The 17,029-nt window shown below is 46.5% G+C and overlaps 1 protein-coding gene across 3 annotated transcripts in view; it reads right to left on the bottom strand.

Annotated features, from left to right (window-relative positions):
- Positions 1-482: 482 nt before the first annotated feature.
- The window catches only part of Stk35 (serine/threonine kinase 35), a 32,594-nt gene continuing 16,047 nt past the window's right edge, over positions 483-17,029 (bottom strand). The window contains exons 3-4 of one of the 3 annotated variants that reach the window (XR_007977949.1): positions 1,070-4,894; positions 483-694 (exon numbers count right to left, since the gene is read on the bottom strand). Coding sequence is in view for 1 of the 3 variants with exons in the window: in XM_052183606.1 (XP_052039566.1) it covers positions 4,800-4,894 (95 nt within the window). In the remaining 2 variants the exon portion in view is untranslated. The other 2 variants (XM_052183606.1, XM_052183605.1) reach the window with 2 other exon arrangements.

The raw sequence follows: 17,029 nt of genomic DNA, 5'->3' as shown, positions 1-17,029 counted from the left end.
CCCAAGTTTGTGTCAGAAGCCTTTTCCTCTAACACATATTCCAGAGTCCTGATTCTTTCCTGTTTTGTTATTCCTTCCGAGACTTACGGATCTCCTTGGTTAAGATCCAAAATGGAGGGGGTGGGGTATGTCAAACACTGACTTCTACTAGACAGGAGAGCTTCAACAAGTGTTGCACAGTGCCAAGAAAGTCAGAGCTCAGCTTTCCAGACTTGGGTAGAGGAACTAGGAATGTGCCCTTTCTTTGGCTGGAATGGGTCTTCCCTTTACTTGCTCAGAAGGTAGCCATGGCACTTCCTCCTCACATGGAAAGACAGAGAGGCACCAAGGCTGTTAGCTGCCCAAGATGGCCAGCTTCTCATTATTACTTTAATGGGTCTGTTGAGGGCAGGTCAGCAAGTCCAGCTTGTCAGAGATGCCAGAACTCAGGCTCTGACTCTAACCCCAATATATGGTAGAAGCAAAAATCACAAAACACTCCATTTCAAATAGTATATGGCTTTTGACCCCATCAAATAACTTTATTCACACAAACGTCCCTTAATTTACAAAGTTTCAGTCATTCATACACATTTGGGGGAATCCACAGTGTTCAAGGAATTTAAATATGTTATCATACCAACCCAAGTAAGCCAAGTACAAAAAATATTCATATAAAGTTGTTCACACATAGGTCCTATAATATTACCAGCTTCTGTGCAAAAAAAAAAAAAAAAAAAAAAAAAAAGGAAAAATTAGATTAATATTTGAAACTAACCTTGTGCCTGGCTTTAAACCTCCCTCAAAACCAAGTCTGACCCACATGAGCATTAAGAGTAACTGAAATATCCTCCAGTTTTGATGGCAAGGCACCCTTGGGGTAAAAGTGTTTTGGGGGTGAGGGTAAGTCCCCTAAATAGGTTTTCCTTCTTCCTATGATCTCATCCGGATTTAAAAAAATAAAAAAATAAAAGGCCCACTCCTTCTGGTACTCTCCCCAATCCTAGGGACCCTAGGCAATGACAGCAGACTTGCCCCTCAGCAACGACTGTGCATGATACTGTTATCAGCCAATGCCACGAGTACCTACTGGGTTGTCCTTCCAGAGCATGTGTCCAGACAAGGCTCCTTTCCCTCAAAGCCGGGCCCGTGCTGACTGTGCACAACAAGCTCAGAATCAGAGAAGGCAGAGACAGGCCTCAGCCTCCAGAGTCTGCTGGCCTGGAGAGCAGAAGACCCAAGCTCAGCCAATTCTGAGGTAGACTCCCAGCAGCTGTCTGGAGCTGTCACAGGGAAAGAGAATCCAGTCAAGGGGTAACCCAAAGACCCACCTAGAGTTGAGCCACCAGTGCCCCCGCCATGGGGACAGAGGAAGAGAGGTGGAAGAGCTCACGGTGGGCAGGGCTGGAGGGACACATAGAGTAAGGGAGGGCAGTGAAGTCCCTCCTCAGAGGATAGCAGTCCAACTCTTGCTCTTCCACTTTTCAAGATAAAGGTTAAAAGCCATGTAATCCATCCCTCCAAGCAGTCTTCTCAAACACTCAACAGCTATTAGAATAAACAGATGCCCAAGGATGCTCTTTTCCATGTCTTGGAATAAGATTCACACAAAACAATATAACTTTATTGCTGCAAACACTGGTTTTCTAAAATAGTGATATGTTAGAGCTGAGAATCTTGGAGGAAGGAAATGACATGGTGGGGATTGGTGGGGCAAGAAGGCTGTGAGGAAAACAGGGCGTGGTCTCAGCACCACAGGGTTAGGAAGCAGAGTGAGTCAAGGGCCTCTGCTCACTCCGGGTTTCTCTGCCTTCACCACCACTGCAGTTACCACTGGCAGTGCCACAAAGGAGACCAGGCCCTGTCCAGAGTCAGATCCTCACCTAGTATGGGCGCTTTTCTCCTCCAGCTGTAAACAGGGTATTTTCTTTAAGTAAACATTAAAATCTCCCTCAGCAGCCAAAGGGCAAACCCTGCAAGGTGGGACTAGAGTTCCTACTCCCTGCCCCAGTGCCTAAGCGAGGTGAGACTAGAGCCTGAACCTTGGTCTCCTGTGACCAGAGGGGGTTAGCTGGTGCCAGTCTGGATGGTGCAGCTGACGTCTTCTTGGCTAGAGCTAAGAACAGGGAGGGACAAAGGCAGTGTGCATATGTGGGCAGCAGCATTTGGTCCCAGTCTAAAGCTGCTGTGAGGGCCGCGGAGGCAAGAGGGGTGTGTGTCTGTATAGCTCACAGGAGGTGGGTGGGGCTCAGGTTTCCTTCCCCTGTGGCTATATACAGGTGGGGGACTGAGTACAAGTGACAAAATGAGCTAGAAGACAGCTACCTGCTGGACAGGGGAAGACAATGGAATAAGGCACTAAGATCTGTCCTGCTGACTCCCTTCACTAACAGGGGGCTAAGCACTGAGGACTGAGGCCAGGTTAGTCTCCCAACGGGCAATCCTCACCCCCACCCCCAAAAGGACAAACGTTATGAGTTCTGAAAACTTCTAGGATGTGAACAGATTTAACAAACCTGGAGGCGTCTGAGATCAGATGCCCCACAGCTACTGGCAAGCCTGCACCCCAGAGAGGAAACTGACAGAGGAAAAGGATGGTGGTCTCCGAGAGACGGGGGCCCCAGGGGTCCTGACCAGCCCGGCCGAGCACAGCAAGCATGTCATGGGCTAGCTTCCAGCCAGCTGGCGGGTGACCATGGATCCCAGGGAGGGGAGGATGGACTCAGCAGGAGCAGGCACTTAGGGCTCAAGACCTGGCTCTCACTGGAGCCAGAGAAAGAGGTGCAATCTCCAGGCCAGAACCAGCTGGGAGTCATGGAAGATAAGGTGCAGGGAAGCAGGCTACCCACCTGCAACCTCAGGGGCTACATTGACACCAAGAAAAGTATGGTGGGAAAGCACTATAACCCAGGTCTTGGTTAGAGATGGGGGGGTGGGGGGAAATAAGGTAGACAGATAGTGAGCCTTTACCAGGAACCCAGAGCAAGTCTAGAACAGGAAGAGTTGGGGTCCTGAGCTCAGAGACTGCTTTTCCCCGTCTGCTCAGGCACAAAGAGATTGCAGCACCCAAGGGAAGGGAGGGCAGAACAGAAATGGAATGTAACTTGCAATTAGGGGATGCTGCTGTTCCCACCCTCAGGAGGCTGCTTATAAAGTCACTCAGGGAGACGAGATGCTATCACAGTGCAGCACAAGGTAAGGTGCAGTCACACACCCACAGGAACAGCAGCTGACCTCTGGCCAAGAGGAAAGAAACTTTGGTGCTGAGTTGCCGAAGAGGAGGCTGGAAAGTGAGAAGTGGACAGAGCTAACGAAGCAGGGTCAGCTGTGCTGGCCTTTCCCCACTCTACAGGAACAAGGGACTCCTGCTTGAGGTAAGTCTCCCCGACCTCTTTCTTCCCTACCCATCCTCTGCTAGTTTAGGAAGTATCAACAAGAATGAGCACACCCCTTTCTCCTTGTCCAGAGACCCCTTCCCAGAACAAGGTGAAGTCTGGGAAAGCTTCAGAGCAACCAAAGGGGCATCTAAGTAGAGGGTAACCCAGCGAGCATGGTGGGTCCAGGGGCAGCTGCAGGGAGAGCGTCCCTCAGGAGGCTGTAAAAACACTGCACAGGAGGGAGCTGCGAGTGAAAAGTGTGTGCGGCAGTCATGGGGACCTAGGTCAGGGGTGCTCTGTATGGCTGGCTGCCATATGGGCCTCTACTAGCCACCTGGGCACCCCACCTGCCTCATGCCTCCCTCTTCAAGGCAGGTCCTTTCTCTTCTCATCAGACAACAGTGACATAGAGGCTGATCACCTAACATGAAGTCCCTGGGGGTAAGAGAGATGGCGCTTGGCAGTGTCATCCAGTGGTGACACTAGGGATCCTGGTACACAGGGCACACCTTTCACTGTGTGGAAATGATGGCAGCAGCCAGTTGAGGGTACTCTGCAAGGATCAAAAACTGGATGTTGAGACCTAGGTAGTCTCTGTGACAGGCTGGACTTGTAACACAGAGAAGACAATCCAGGAGGAGAGGGTGAAAGGTATTGGCCTCATAGTAGTGACAAGAGGCCAAGGAAGACCAAGTTCGACAGGGGGTTGGCACAACAGTCCTAATAGAAGATAGGCTTGTGCAAGGAGAGTGGGGTGGGGTCTCTTTATCCCCAAGTGATGGGATGACCACTCTTGTCTCTTTCCTCAGGGACCCCAGTTGGAAAGGGCTAGAGGAAAGCAATGCCCGCTGCAGTGAGTCCTGCTGTGTGGCCTGGAGCTCCCAAGAACTTAGACAACCAAAGCCATGGATTAGGTCTTCTTCCTAGAGTCCCTCTGGCCAACCCCCGCTGTTCCTCTTCTGAGAGGTTCTTCATCTCTGATCCTGTCTGAGGCCTGAGGGCTGGCCAGGACCAACCCATCCAAGGAGCCCAGCAGCTCCCACATCTGGAGGAAGGCAACTCAGAGGCGGTTTCCTTAGATCTTCATATCCCTTTCCAGGAGAAATACCAAACTCTGGGCAGACAGAACTTCTGTGGGAAGTGGGATGCTAAAGCAGAACTGAGATGTGTGTGAGAAAGAAAACAGAACATGAACGATAAAACCAAAATTGCCTCCTAACTTAAGAAATTAACAGATTAACAGTGACTATATGCATAAGCTTTGTCCACATTCAATGTTCTTAAAAAGCAAAATAAAACAAAAAACCCAACAATAAAAAGGTGCCTGTCCAGAGCGAAGCCTTCTGCTCTTCAGAAGTCCTGATGGTTTAATGTTTAAAAAAATAATTATTATAATAATAAAGGAAAAAGAAAAGGGTAGAGTGGGAAACCCAAGCAAAAGCTTCACATTGTGGGAGGTCCAGCTGTCAGGAGATCACCACCACCTGTACCCTCTGCCATCCTGTCCGAGACATGAGACTGGGTCCCGAAGGATCGACCTGGAAGACAGAAGGCAGGAAAGGAGTGGACACTGGATCAGTGGTGAAGGTCTAGAGCCAAACCAAACCGACCGAAGCTGTGCACAGTCTTCTAAATACTTTCCATCAAATAAGCTGAGCTTCTACCTACCTTCTCGGGTAAGGAAACTGGTGCTTCCACGGTCACATGACTAAGAGCAAGGGGACTTAGGGCACGTTGGCTCCAACTGCCAATCTGATCACAAATCCTATAGCTTTTCCCTAATTCCAGCTTCTCTGTACCCCACAGGACCCATTCCAGACAGGCTGTTCCCAGACGACCCTGATGGTCTTGGTTCTATTCAGCCTTTCTTCTCCACTCTCATCAATAACTGCTGTCACAGCCTGGAAGCAACCCCTGTAGGAGTCTACTAATAGTGTTCAACATCTGAGAACCTATTAACCAACAAGTTGTAAAGGAACCACATTACCTCCTCCCCCGCCCCCTTCTGTCCTCCCTGGTCAGGTAGACCCAGAGCAAGGTTTCCCAGAAAACCTGGTGACCTATAGTGATAGGTCCCACTCTGCCCACAGCAACATCTACTGAGGTTATAACTAAGTAAGTGTGTGTTCTGGAGACAGACAAAACTGTGCCTTCTTACATTCTAACAGCTGACTGTATAAATTCAAACCCTTTGTTTATTGGTCTCATAACCTATGCCACAAGTGATTTTAAAGATCATATAAACTAAGCTGTGCATGGGTTAATGATAGAATAAATGTAGAGCTGTCTCAATACCAGAGTATATATATTTATGGGACCACCATTGTGTACTGTCTGCTACTACCTGAAACATCATTACATGTAACCGCATGTAATCATCATTACATGTAACAAGAAGCTGCCCTTCAAGGAAACCTAGCACACAAAAGCCTACAGAGATTAGCCTTGGGTCAGCCCCATATTCTAAGCCATTTAATCACATAGCTAAGTATAGCTTTGTCTTAGACAGGGCAGGTCATCTGGGTAGCAATGTTCTGAAGTTTTCAAAGTTCCTAGTTTCTCCCTAGACGCCTGACCCAAACAGGCCCTTTCCTGTACACTTGCAACCCTTCAGTGGCTTCTTTGTTCTATAGACACACCAAGCCTACTGTCTGCAGCTTCAGAAGCATGCCTTGGTTCTAGCACAATGTGCACCCTTCTCCACTTAACTGTGCTTAGTACAGTCAGACGACATTGGCCCCACAGCCTCAGGTCTTAGACAGGTGTCCTAGCTCATTCAGAGTGGCACCAGAGTGGGCATGTCTGCCTCTCTCTTCCATCCCTTTTAGACTCTGAATGGAATGAATATAAAGTATAGGGTCTACAGCAGTCAGTCACTCATTCAATGAGTTTGCTTCTCCTCTGCCAATGTCTCCAGCTAGACTCTGAATGTCCCTTCAGGCATTCAGCCATCCCAAGTGGTTGTAGGTGCCACGGGAAAGACATCCCTCACACTGCTGGAGGAGTGTAAGCAACCTCTGTAAACGGCTGGCTAAAAACCTTTCGGAATTTCAGGTGTGCTGAGAGCTGGAGCCTAGTACTTCCACCCCTGGAAACCTAGCTTCACGGACAACTCTAAATATGGAAAAGAATTCATGAATAAAGATGTCCAGTTATGAGTCAATACCTCCAAAGTCCAAAACTAAAGAGGCTAAATAAATGATCTATCAGCTCACTGTTAAATCAAAGAATGAGAGAAAGATACACTGATATCTGTGTATCAGTATGAAGACTGTTAATGGGTCAAGTGAAATACGTAAGTTACAAAGCTGTGTGGTAGAAAACAAGAATATAGTTTGTCTCTATAGGAGGATGTCACAAGTCCTTACAAAGGTAATAAGGTGGTGAAACTTGTAGTGTTTGGATGGGTGAGGCCTTTGGGAGGTTATGAGGATTACATAAACCATTTGGGCAGAACCCCATGATTAAGCTCTTGTAAGAGGGGGATCCTAGTGGCTAGAGATGGCTCAGTGGTTGAGAATACTGGTTGCTCTTTTGTGTTGCCTCAAAATACAGCCTGCAAGCAGCAGGGCCATCCCAGATGCGGACCTCTTGACGTGGATGAAAACCAAGAATCCCCTCTTTTCCTTACTTTTAAAAACCTTATTAAGCCGGGTGTGGTGGCACACACCTGTAATCCCAGCACTTGGGAGGCAGAAGCAGGCGGATTTCTGGGTTCGAGGCCAGCCTGGCCTACAGAGGAGTTCCAGGACAGCCAGGGCTACACAGAGCAAACACCCCCCCCCCCCAAAAAAAAGTAAAGAAAAAAACAAACGTATTAAAACAAACAATAAGACACACATTAAAACTATACTTAAAAGCATGCACTCTGGAGACAAGTTAGGTATAGAGTAAGGAAAAATAGAATATATAGTTAATAGGCAGAATGAGTGTGGGATGCAGACTAGAATGGGAGGATCAAACTGAAAGGGGAAGGGAAGAGAGCAAATAGGAAGGGAATAGGAGGAGGGACAGCTAACACTGAGCATGGTTGGAGGGGCTTCTATGGAAACCTACTACTGTAAGGAGCTTCTTAAAATATATACATATAGGAAAGAAATCTAAATGGAGTCACCAGATAATGGAGGAGACACCCCCCCACACACACTGGACATTTTTCTCTGCTACATGTAATTCAGTTGTTGGCCAAAGGGGTCCCAGGGAAAGCCAACCACCCAGGGTATTGCCAGGGGTACTACAAATTTGCTTTCTACAAATTGATGGGAAGGCGCTACTGCTGAAAACAATGCATACAGATCTCTGTGAACACAACTCTAACTGTGCCTGCCTTACTAGAACCTTCACCCCTACAGACAAGTTTTCATGATACTGGAAGGTACTCAGCATGCTAACCAACGCAGAAAGGGAACCACAAGCCAGCCACAAACCCTGTGATCTACAATGGTAACCTGCTTGCATAATATCCCTGTGCAACAGTTGAATAAACACTGTGGGAATAACCAACCTTGGTCTATCCACCCCATGAGATGGAACCCTTCCTTGCCTGACACTTCACCAGTGGCCAAGAACCTGAGACTATATAGGCAGGCCATGGCCTCGGGGGAAACTAAATCCTATTGTTCTGCTAAAGAAACACAGCAATAAAATGACTTCTAACCCCTTTCAGTGGTGCTGTAGACCACGGTTTTTGCTCAACCTCAGAGAAGCCTCCCTGGAGTAGATGGGAACCAATAAAGAGACTCAGATCTGACAATGCACAGAACGAGAGATGTCAGAGGAGATGGATGACACCAAGGTAACAAGGCCTCCTAGACACAATAGGACTGTTACCATGACAGGTCTATGCTCCAGAGGATCCCAGCACTGACAGGGAAAACCAGACAGAGCTTCATCAATAACCAAGAAACTATCTTCAATTGACAACAGCTTGCAAGAGCAAACCTAGTTTTCTCCAACAGTCTCCAACTATACTCAAGGGCACCCCACCCTTAAGCCCAGCAGTAGCCGGCCAATATAAAACAAACTCAATGGTCTTTTGGAGTGTTTTGTTATTGTTTGTTTTTCCTTGTCTCGTGGTGCTTTCTTTAGGCATTTTTAACCTTACTAGTCATTTGCTTGGATATCATGGCTTCCAATTTTTTTTTAATATTTTTATTTTCTATATTCTTTGTTTACATTCCAAATGATTTCCCCTTTCCCGGATCCCCCCTCCCCATATGTTCCATAAACCTTCTTCTCTCCATCCCTTATCCAATCACCACCCTCCTTTTTCTCTGTCCTTATATTCCCCTCCAATGCTAGATCAATCCTTTCCAGATCAGGACCCCTCTCCATACTTCTTCATGGGAGTCATTTGCCAATTTTGTTTTATTAATGGGTTTTGTGTGTGTCTCTGTCTGCCTGTATGTTTCCTGTTTTGGGTTGTTTTGTTTAAATAATTATTGGGTTTTTATTTGTTTGTTTGTTTGTTTTAATTTGCCTGTTTGCTTTCTAAGGAGAAAAAGAAAGCAGGAGTAGTTTGGTAGGTGGAGGTGGGAGAGAACCTGGGGAAAACAGAATATATAAAAAATTTCCAATTGAAAAATAAACAACAAAATCAGCATGCACAAAATTAATTAGACCCAAAGTCTACATAAAGAGCACTCACTCTAGAAAGAAAACTCTTCTTTCTTCTTTCTGAGGCCTACTCTTTCACTGAGCGCATCTGCTTTCTATCAACAATAGAAATTAAAAGATTGCCCCCAAAATCCCATTTATTTCTTCCCAGGTTTCACCTTCGGGAAATTCATGCACTCCCTGACGACCTGCAGCTACCCCAGCCTCATGCAGCTTTGCCTGTTGCTTTTGTCTGTTTGCAGCCCATCAGTAGGTGAAACAGAAGACAGACAGACAGGTACACCTTCCCCAAGGAGCACACCCCCCAGCATGCTTACAGCACGATGGGGAAGTACATGTACCACCTCAACAAGAATAATAGAAAGGCCATCTATGTGGTTTGGAGTCAAAGCAACCAGTCCTGAATACTTGTTAGCTGATGAGCAGTGCAGGTCCCAGCCATGTGGGCCTTGCTTAGTTCCTTTCATCCTACTAGATACCATCTTGGCCCCCTTGGTGACCAGGGTACATACAGCATGATGTGATTCCTAGCATCGACCAGGGCTTTCCTTGTTGCTGTCAGTTGGACTCTTTGCCAGAGTCTTCCTGAAAGTCAGAGCCACATCTGCTAGGCATAATGAAGAATGGTAACCATCTTCTAGAGGACTTCACAGTTTGTAACTACATCCCACAATTCATGTCAAGATGAACTTGACCACTTTTTCCAAAGAAAGGGTGCAGAGAGAGGGAGCAATTGGCATACATCACAAAAGTGAGAATAGTAGGCTAACTGAACCAGGGCCTCTCCAGCCTTCCCACTAGAACATTTATTATGTGCTTCAAAGCTGGTGAAGTCACTGGTCCTAACAGCTTATTCAGCCCTGAGATAGAAGGTGATCTATCAGGTTTTCTATAAATTAAGAATTTGTTACTTCAGATCTTGGACTAATTCCCTCAGTACAACTCAAATTTCTCAATAACACATCTTATTGAGTACTTGCAACTTGATAGGTAACCCAGTGATGTGACTTTCAACCTTCCTACAAAGCTTTTCAATTTAAATTTGCAACCTCCAGCAACTCTGAGGTATGAGATAGTGTCACCCTGGCCTTAAAGAGGAGGAACTTGAAGCTGGGAGAAGGGCTACATCATCACAAAGTAGTAGAGGGGAGCCAGCCGTTTATACAGAGGCCAGTCTCTTATCACATACCGTTGTAGTGTAAACTTCATTCTTTCAGACACAGAGCCAAGTGTTACTGCTTAAAACACATTTAATCCTTACATTTTAGAGAGTTCACCAAAGCTTGATAGGATCGGGCACCTATCACATGCCAGGGTACAAGGTAGAAAGGTGAACTAGCCACCGGGACTCCAGCAGCACCTCTGCCAGTCGAGCAGTTTGCTCCACTCCATGAGCTGGGGGAAAACAAGCCATTGCTATTAAAGTCATCAGCTTCCTAGAGTACAGAAACCAGAAGAGCGGTGAACAAGGGATGGAAAGGTGTGGCTAGGGATGGGACAGTGTCCCTCCTGCCCTCCCCATGACAACCTCTTTGTCATGTATAAGTGTCATTTCTTTAATAATTTAAATAATAAGTAGAAACAGTCTGAAAAACTGGATCCCTCCACTGGCCTCTAGTTTACTAATAAATTGTATTATCTTATGAAATGTGTTTAGAAACATGACAGGTGAAATACAACTTTCTCATTCACAAACTCCATGAAGGAAAGGCACGGGCTTTACAGGAGACAGCTGAGGGTTTGGAGCTAGACTACTATCTATTATTCACAACCATGATGGGCGCCTCCCACCCTTTCCTTTTTTGGAAGACAGACAGTGCAATGCACACTGAGGTCTGCTGTGAGGAGTGAAACTCCAGTCAGCTGCCAGAGCCTGTCTTCTTCTTCTTCACCTATACTACTAGGGCTCAGAGTGACTCTCAAATTACCTCACTGTCAGGTATTAATGGTCACTCTGGCTCTCAGGGTGTCAGACCAGACTACCTAGAACTTAACTTTTTTGTTTTACTGAATCAGGATCTTATTCTGTAGCCCAAACTAGCTTGGTCTCTAAGTCAAGGCAATCCTGACTTCAGCCCCCACTGTGCTGGGATAACAGGCCCAAGTCATCATGATTAACCTGGAGTCCTCAAGGCTTAATTCAGGATCTCTCCTGTATCTTCCCCATGAGGTGAGACAATAAATGGTGGTAAACTCCAGAGGATAGCAATCTTTACCATAATGGATAATTCCCCTGCCTCGGCCTCTCAGATATTAGGATTATAGGCATACACCACGATGTCCTGCTTCCAGCAAAATCTACAACTTGGTGTCTCGTCAGCCTTCTCTTCAGGTGAGAGCCGCCTGTCTACTTTAGGCTTCAGCCCCCACTGTCCTGCTTCCTTCCCCACCTAGCTGTCACCTTAGTCTCCCTCACACCCCTTTCTCTACCCCAGTCCGAGGCAATCTTTCCAAGGACTCTGCTTTGTGCTGAGCAGGCGGGCCTACCAATCAGCCCCTACTATCTACACTGTGCTCTGATGATTCTCTTCTGGCTATTAGATTATCAAGTGGTGTTGGACGCCTCAATAAACTCAAACTGAATGACTGATAGAAACTGTCAAATTATTATATATGACAACAATATAAAATAAATTACAAACTTCTTAAGAGATATTTAAAAGGAAAGCATTTTAAGGAAAAAAAAACATGATTATAAAAACTGCTTTTGACTAAGTTCCTACCTCAGTGCCAACCAAGTACTTACACACACTCACACCGAACTTCTGAGCAGCCAGCATATTGAGGGAAGTTTAATCTCACCTATGAAGACTGGGCTGTCTCCTCCCTCTGACATCTAGCAAGGGCAGAGCTACCATGAGGCTGCGCTGTTCTGGCAGCAAGTCACACATCCCTGTGCTCTCACGTGCCAGCAGCACAGGAGAAATGAAGGACACAGGGAGCGCAAACTCTTCTGAGATTTAGACAGCCAACAGTTGGGGAGAGGTTCCTGTCTTTTCTTCCCAGTTTCTCAGCATGAGACCCTACCTCAAAAGGGTTGGATTCTACCTACATCCCTGTGGAGAGAGCTCCGGAAGCCCACATGGAGGGAGGGGCAACCTGAAGGGAGGGGCTGGCTGCAGCCCGTGGGTACAGTCAAGTACAGGGTTCATATGTCAAGAGCAGAACTAGAACCTGGCACTATCTATCTGTAAATGGCAAGTAAATAGGAATTATTTTTTTTAAATGGCTTTCCTCTCCTGGCTGGCAAGCAGCTCAGGAGGTAGCACTGGAGTTCTGGTGGCAGTAGAAAGACTCAGACTCCACGTTCATAAGTCAGCGTCAGGAGGGGTGGCTGTGGATGATGGCAGCTCTCAAAGGAAACAAGCAGTGTCTACTAGGAGCCAGGGAACCCCTGCTCCCTTCTTCGACACTCCATACTTTGTTCAGTCATCTGGCCTGACAGCGGCACGGAAAGGCAGAATACCACCTGGGCCATACCACAAATAAGTCTTGGGCACAGATTCCCAGGTGGTGGCCTATTCAGAAGGAACAGGAAAGACCTCCATCTCTACATGATGGTAAGAGCGGATGAGAGGGCTGACTTCTAGTGCACTGCTTTTCCTCTAGAGACTTCATTTCCCCCCAAGTGCTCAATGAAGACAGAAGGATGTTTAATCCAAGGCTGTTCTAATCTCAGGAATTCAGTATGAGTTCTAGAATCCCTGAAAGGCCTTAGCCTCTCACAGTATATATCATATGCACTTTTTCTGTAGACTATCTCCCTCCTTGGATTCTGAGAAGCACCCATGGCATAATAAATAATCAAAGACAGGAAGCGGATTTATGCCTGCAAAAACTAACTGGAAGTAGCACACGAACACAAGAGAACTGGGCATGGCTTTGCAGGCAGGCTCAGGCAGACAGGACAATCTGAGATGCGGGGCATCTGGTCAGTGAGAAATGGTGAAGCCAACCTCAACTCAACATACCAGAGCCTTTCCTTGACTCAGAGAGTCTTCAAGCAGAACCTGCAACCCTTCTTCAAGGGCACACCACCACTGAGAGACACAGGCTCCATGTCCCATCGTCTGAAGCTGGATTCTCAGCTACCTTACTCCCTCAGAAACACATTTTTAAAGAAAGCTCAGCCGCCAGGCCTAATGGACACCTGAGCAAGAAGACTCAGTAAGAGACAGGACATGAATAGCACGCTGCTGAAAACACAGCTTTCCCTCAACTGTGTCAGCAACACTCCACAGGGCAGTGAGTGAGTCTACAGCAACAGCACAAACAGGGAGCTTTATTCATGGAGACGTCCTTAGTCTTAATGTGTCAGTGACCACACTTATGACTGACATCATACTATTTCAAACCATCTGGATCCTTAAAGTCTGCTGCCAAAATTGCTAGTATTAAAACGTTTACCAAATGCACAAAAAGAATTACTAGCCAGGATGGAAGATTCTAGATTGGCTCCATAGTGACCAACAGTAGGCAGAGCTGCCAGCTGAGTCATCCTGACTGAGAGCTGGGAACCACGGAGACCTCTGCTCTGGCCCTGAAGGAAGACCACAGGTCTTAGGGCTGGGGCTTTTCCTTAGCACTTTAGCTGTAAATGGGTCCTTAAATTAAAAAAGAGGACATTTTTGTTCCTAGAAATAGCTGTGATAAAACTGGCAGTTAGATAACAAATAACCTTCCCTAAGCTTATTAAGTGTCGGGCTGAAATAAAAGCTGCTCACTGCCTCAGTGGGTCCCCACAGAACCAGGTTCAACTGTAGCTGCTATGATTAGCAGAGAAAGGGCTCCAGGGAAAAGCCAGGGATCCTGGGATTTCCCCAAAGGACGCTTTCCCACCAGGAGGAAGCCATCTAAGTCCTTGTTACTAAAGGAGAGGTCACTCTTCCATGTGGTGACAGGACAATTTGTGGTTATAAAAGGAAAGGCTCAAGGCCAGAATGGTCTGGGCAAAACACTGTCTGGTTACAGCTCAAAGCCGAGGATGCCAAGGGAAACTCTCTGGGGCTCTAAGGAGTCTGTGGCATTCTTAGGGGAAAGAAGGGCTCCACACATCATGAGGGACAGATAAAGTCAAATTCATGGTTAGCCTAGAAAGGTTTACCAAAACCAAGATGCCATGGTGGGGGTAAAAGGAGGCGTGGCACTTCGGAATTCTCTGCTGCTGAGCTTCAATACAAACAACGCTGTGAGCAATACCCCACATTTCACACAGGTTAAACAACCCAAAGAGAGATGGGGTACCCAAAGCCACTGAGGCAGAAGGGGGAGTGTGGTTTAAATCAAGCTTCCACAAATCCCTACTGTGAAAACATAGGGCTTCCAAGATCCTGGTTATCTTCCCTCCTTCACATAGAAAGGGACTGTGTAGTCAGCTTCCTGCCCTCCACATAGGTATCCTGCCAGGTGGTCTGACCCACCCTCCTAAAATGCTTGAGGCCCTGTTCCACCCACTCTCCAACTCTACCTTATATGCAAGATGAAGTTCCTCCTCCTCAGGCTGATGTCAGAGCCCCTGGCAGCTCAGAGATTCTGGCCTTTGTAAGAGCCAAGCCAGACCTAAGCTCTTGCATATATATTCTTGGTGCTCTGCCAATGCTCACTCTGAGTTCTGCTCAGGATGCCGGTGGATGGCCTTTCTCCAAGTCTATCTAGGCAAATGTTCCTGTCACCTACTTCAAAAAACAGCACCCTTTTTCTTCGAGCTTCTTCTAGTGGCCTTTAAGGCAGCTAGGATCCCCCTAGGGTTGCCTCCACGGCCTCTCTTTTGGCGGACCCTGAGCTCTAGCACTTGAGCTAGCAGATATCACCCACATGGCCAAATCACTTACTTCCTCTCTGGAATGGAAGAGACCACCAGGAGAAAAGGCAGCCACCCCAAGGACACAAATAAGGATTTAACAAGAGAAGCGGGGGAGTACTGAGTCTGACACGCTCACCAAGTTGAGGAAGCAGGGGCTCCCTTTCACATACCATTTAGGAAGCCAGCGTGTTCCAGGCCGGCTCCTCTGTAATAGCAAACAAGTAAATGCAGGGCTATGGATATACACATGCTCATTATGTGCAAAGAAAAAGACCCAAGGGTTCCTCGGTTCCATTGCCAACATGTGCCTCTCCTTTGTACAATGTATCGTTCAAACCAAGGTGTGAAAGGATACTGAAAAACAGAAGCTCTTCTCCACCAGGTAGAGGTCAAGTTAAGGCTACAGAGCATCCCTAAGCTTTTGATAACTGAGTCTTAAAGGCAGCTCGAGGACTGTGACAATGGCTGGAAGTTCTCTCTGATAGGAATTACACCCCTTGCTTATGGCTGTCTTAAGTAAGGTCTTGACACTGCTAAATTGGAATCACCTTCTACTACAGTTCTGTTTCTCCCAAGGCCAAGAATTGGGACTGCAGACAACTCTCATTTAGTTTGCCCACAGCATCAACACCCACACTACGAGCAGATGGGCAAGTGGAGTTCTGTATCAGTGGGATGGAGCTGCATACACCACACTAGAAGGAAGCTGGGCCCTGAGATGGTCAGGGGCCTCTGGACTGTGTCAGCAGTGACAGCTGCACTTCACTTTCAGTACTTGGCTTAAACCCCAGAATAAGTTTTATAAAGGTAAAAAGTCACCCTGTTGTTTGTCTGGGGTGTGGTATTTTTCACACCCATTTCTGCTGCCCCATGCAAACAGAGAGTTCCTTCCAAACATTCACTAGATCCAAACAGGCAATCTGGTTACTAACAACAAATGAGTCTTTACTTGTGACTCCCAGCTTTCTTTATGTCTGGTACAAGGGGCTGGGTCCTGCTGGCAGTGTCTGTGCAGTCTGCCAAGATCTCACGGCAGCACACTCCTACTCCATGCCTGAAATCTGTCCTAGATCGAAGCTTTCTAGAAGGGGATGTCTTAGGCATGTCCCATAGAAAGTAGAAAAGGAAAGCAAAGGGCTATTTATTATATGAGGTTGCTAAGGGGTCCCTTTCCCTGGAAGATGGATATAGGCATATGCAGAACCAACCAGCTCACATCATCTTGGTAATTTTACTAACTGGACAAAATGATAAATACTAAACTCCAAAATGATATAGCCCTCCCATCACTTTTCTTGGACCCATGCCTCTGAGTTCGAAAGAAAGAAAGAAAGAAAGAAAGAAAGAAAGAAAGAAAGAAAGAAAGAAAGAAAGAAAGAAAGAAAGAAAGAAAGAAAGAAAGAAAGAAAGAAGAAAGAAAGAAAGAAAGAAAGAAAGAAAGAAAGAAAGAAAGAAAGAAAGAAAATTCAAACCATCATTCATAAGACTCCTTCCCTCAGCTTCAAATCAAGATTTGTTTTGTTGCCAGAAAACAAGCAGTTCCATCTGCCATACTATGCCGTATCGGGTGCCAGGGTAGCTCTAACACAGTCTTCCCAAGTCCCTAGACATCATTTTCTTTAACAAAGAAACAAAATACAGAATTCTTTCTGACCTGTTTATGTTGTAGGCTGAGTTACAACTTTCCCCTGGTAGCTCTTACTGAAAGTGAAATTCCTTTAAAGTCAGGAAATTCACTGCAGTGTTTTATAGTATTGATTTATTTTAAACTTGGTTGGCATTTTTAAGACCTGCCATGCCTCTGAGCCCTAGAAATGCTGAAAGAAATCTATTTTTTTCTACTTGTGGAATAGTATGAGGTACTGACAACTTGTCTGCTCTTCCCTACTTTGTCAAGAAAAAAATCTTGGGTTCTCTCCCCAGGCCTGAATCAGCACTAGGGAATGGCAGGCAGCCTTCCCTTCTCAACAGTGGAGTCCTGAAGGTCTGTTGAATGAAGCTGCCTCAGTACATGCCAAGTGGTCTGAAGTCCCTCCCTCAAGAACCAGTCCTAAATACTCCTCCACAAAGACTTCTTTGCCATCCACTGAGCCATTACCTATAACTAACCATCAAGCTCTCAGGAGACATCAGTAAAATCTAAATGACCAATGTCACCAATGGGCTACACTGCCTGCTAGCCTTGGCCCCAGCATTTTTCCACACAGGGTTGCAGGCAGCCCTACCCATCAGAGAAGACATTCTTAAGGACATC

The sequence above is a fragment of the Apodemus sylvaticus genome, chromosome 5 (assembly GCF_947179515.1).
Source record: "Apodemus sylvaticus chromosome 5, mApoSyl1.1, whole genome shotgun sequence".
Lineage (NCBI taxonomy): Eukaryota > Metazoa > Chordata > Mammalia > Rodentia > Muridae > Apodemus > Apodemus sylvaticus.
This window is presented reverse-complemented; position numbering and strand designations above follow the sequence as displayed.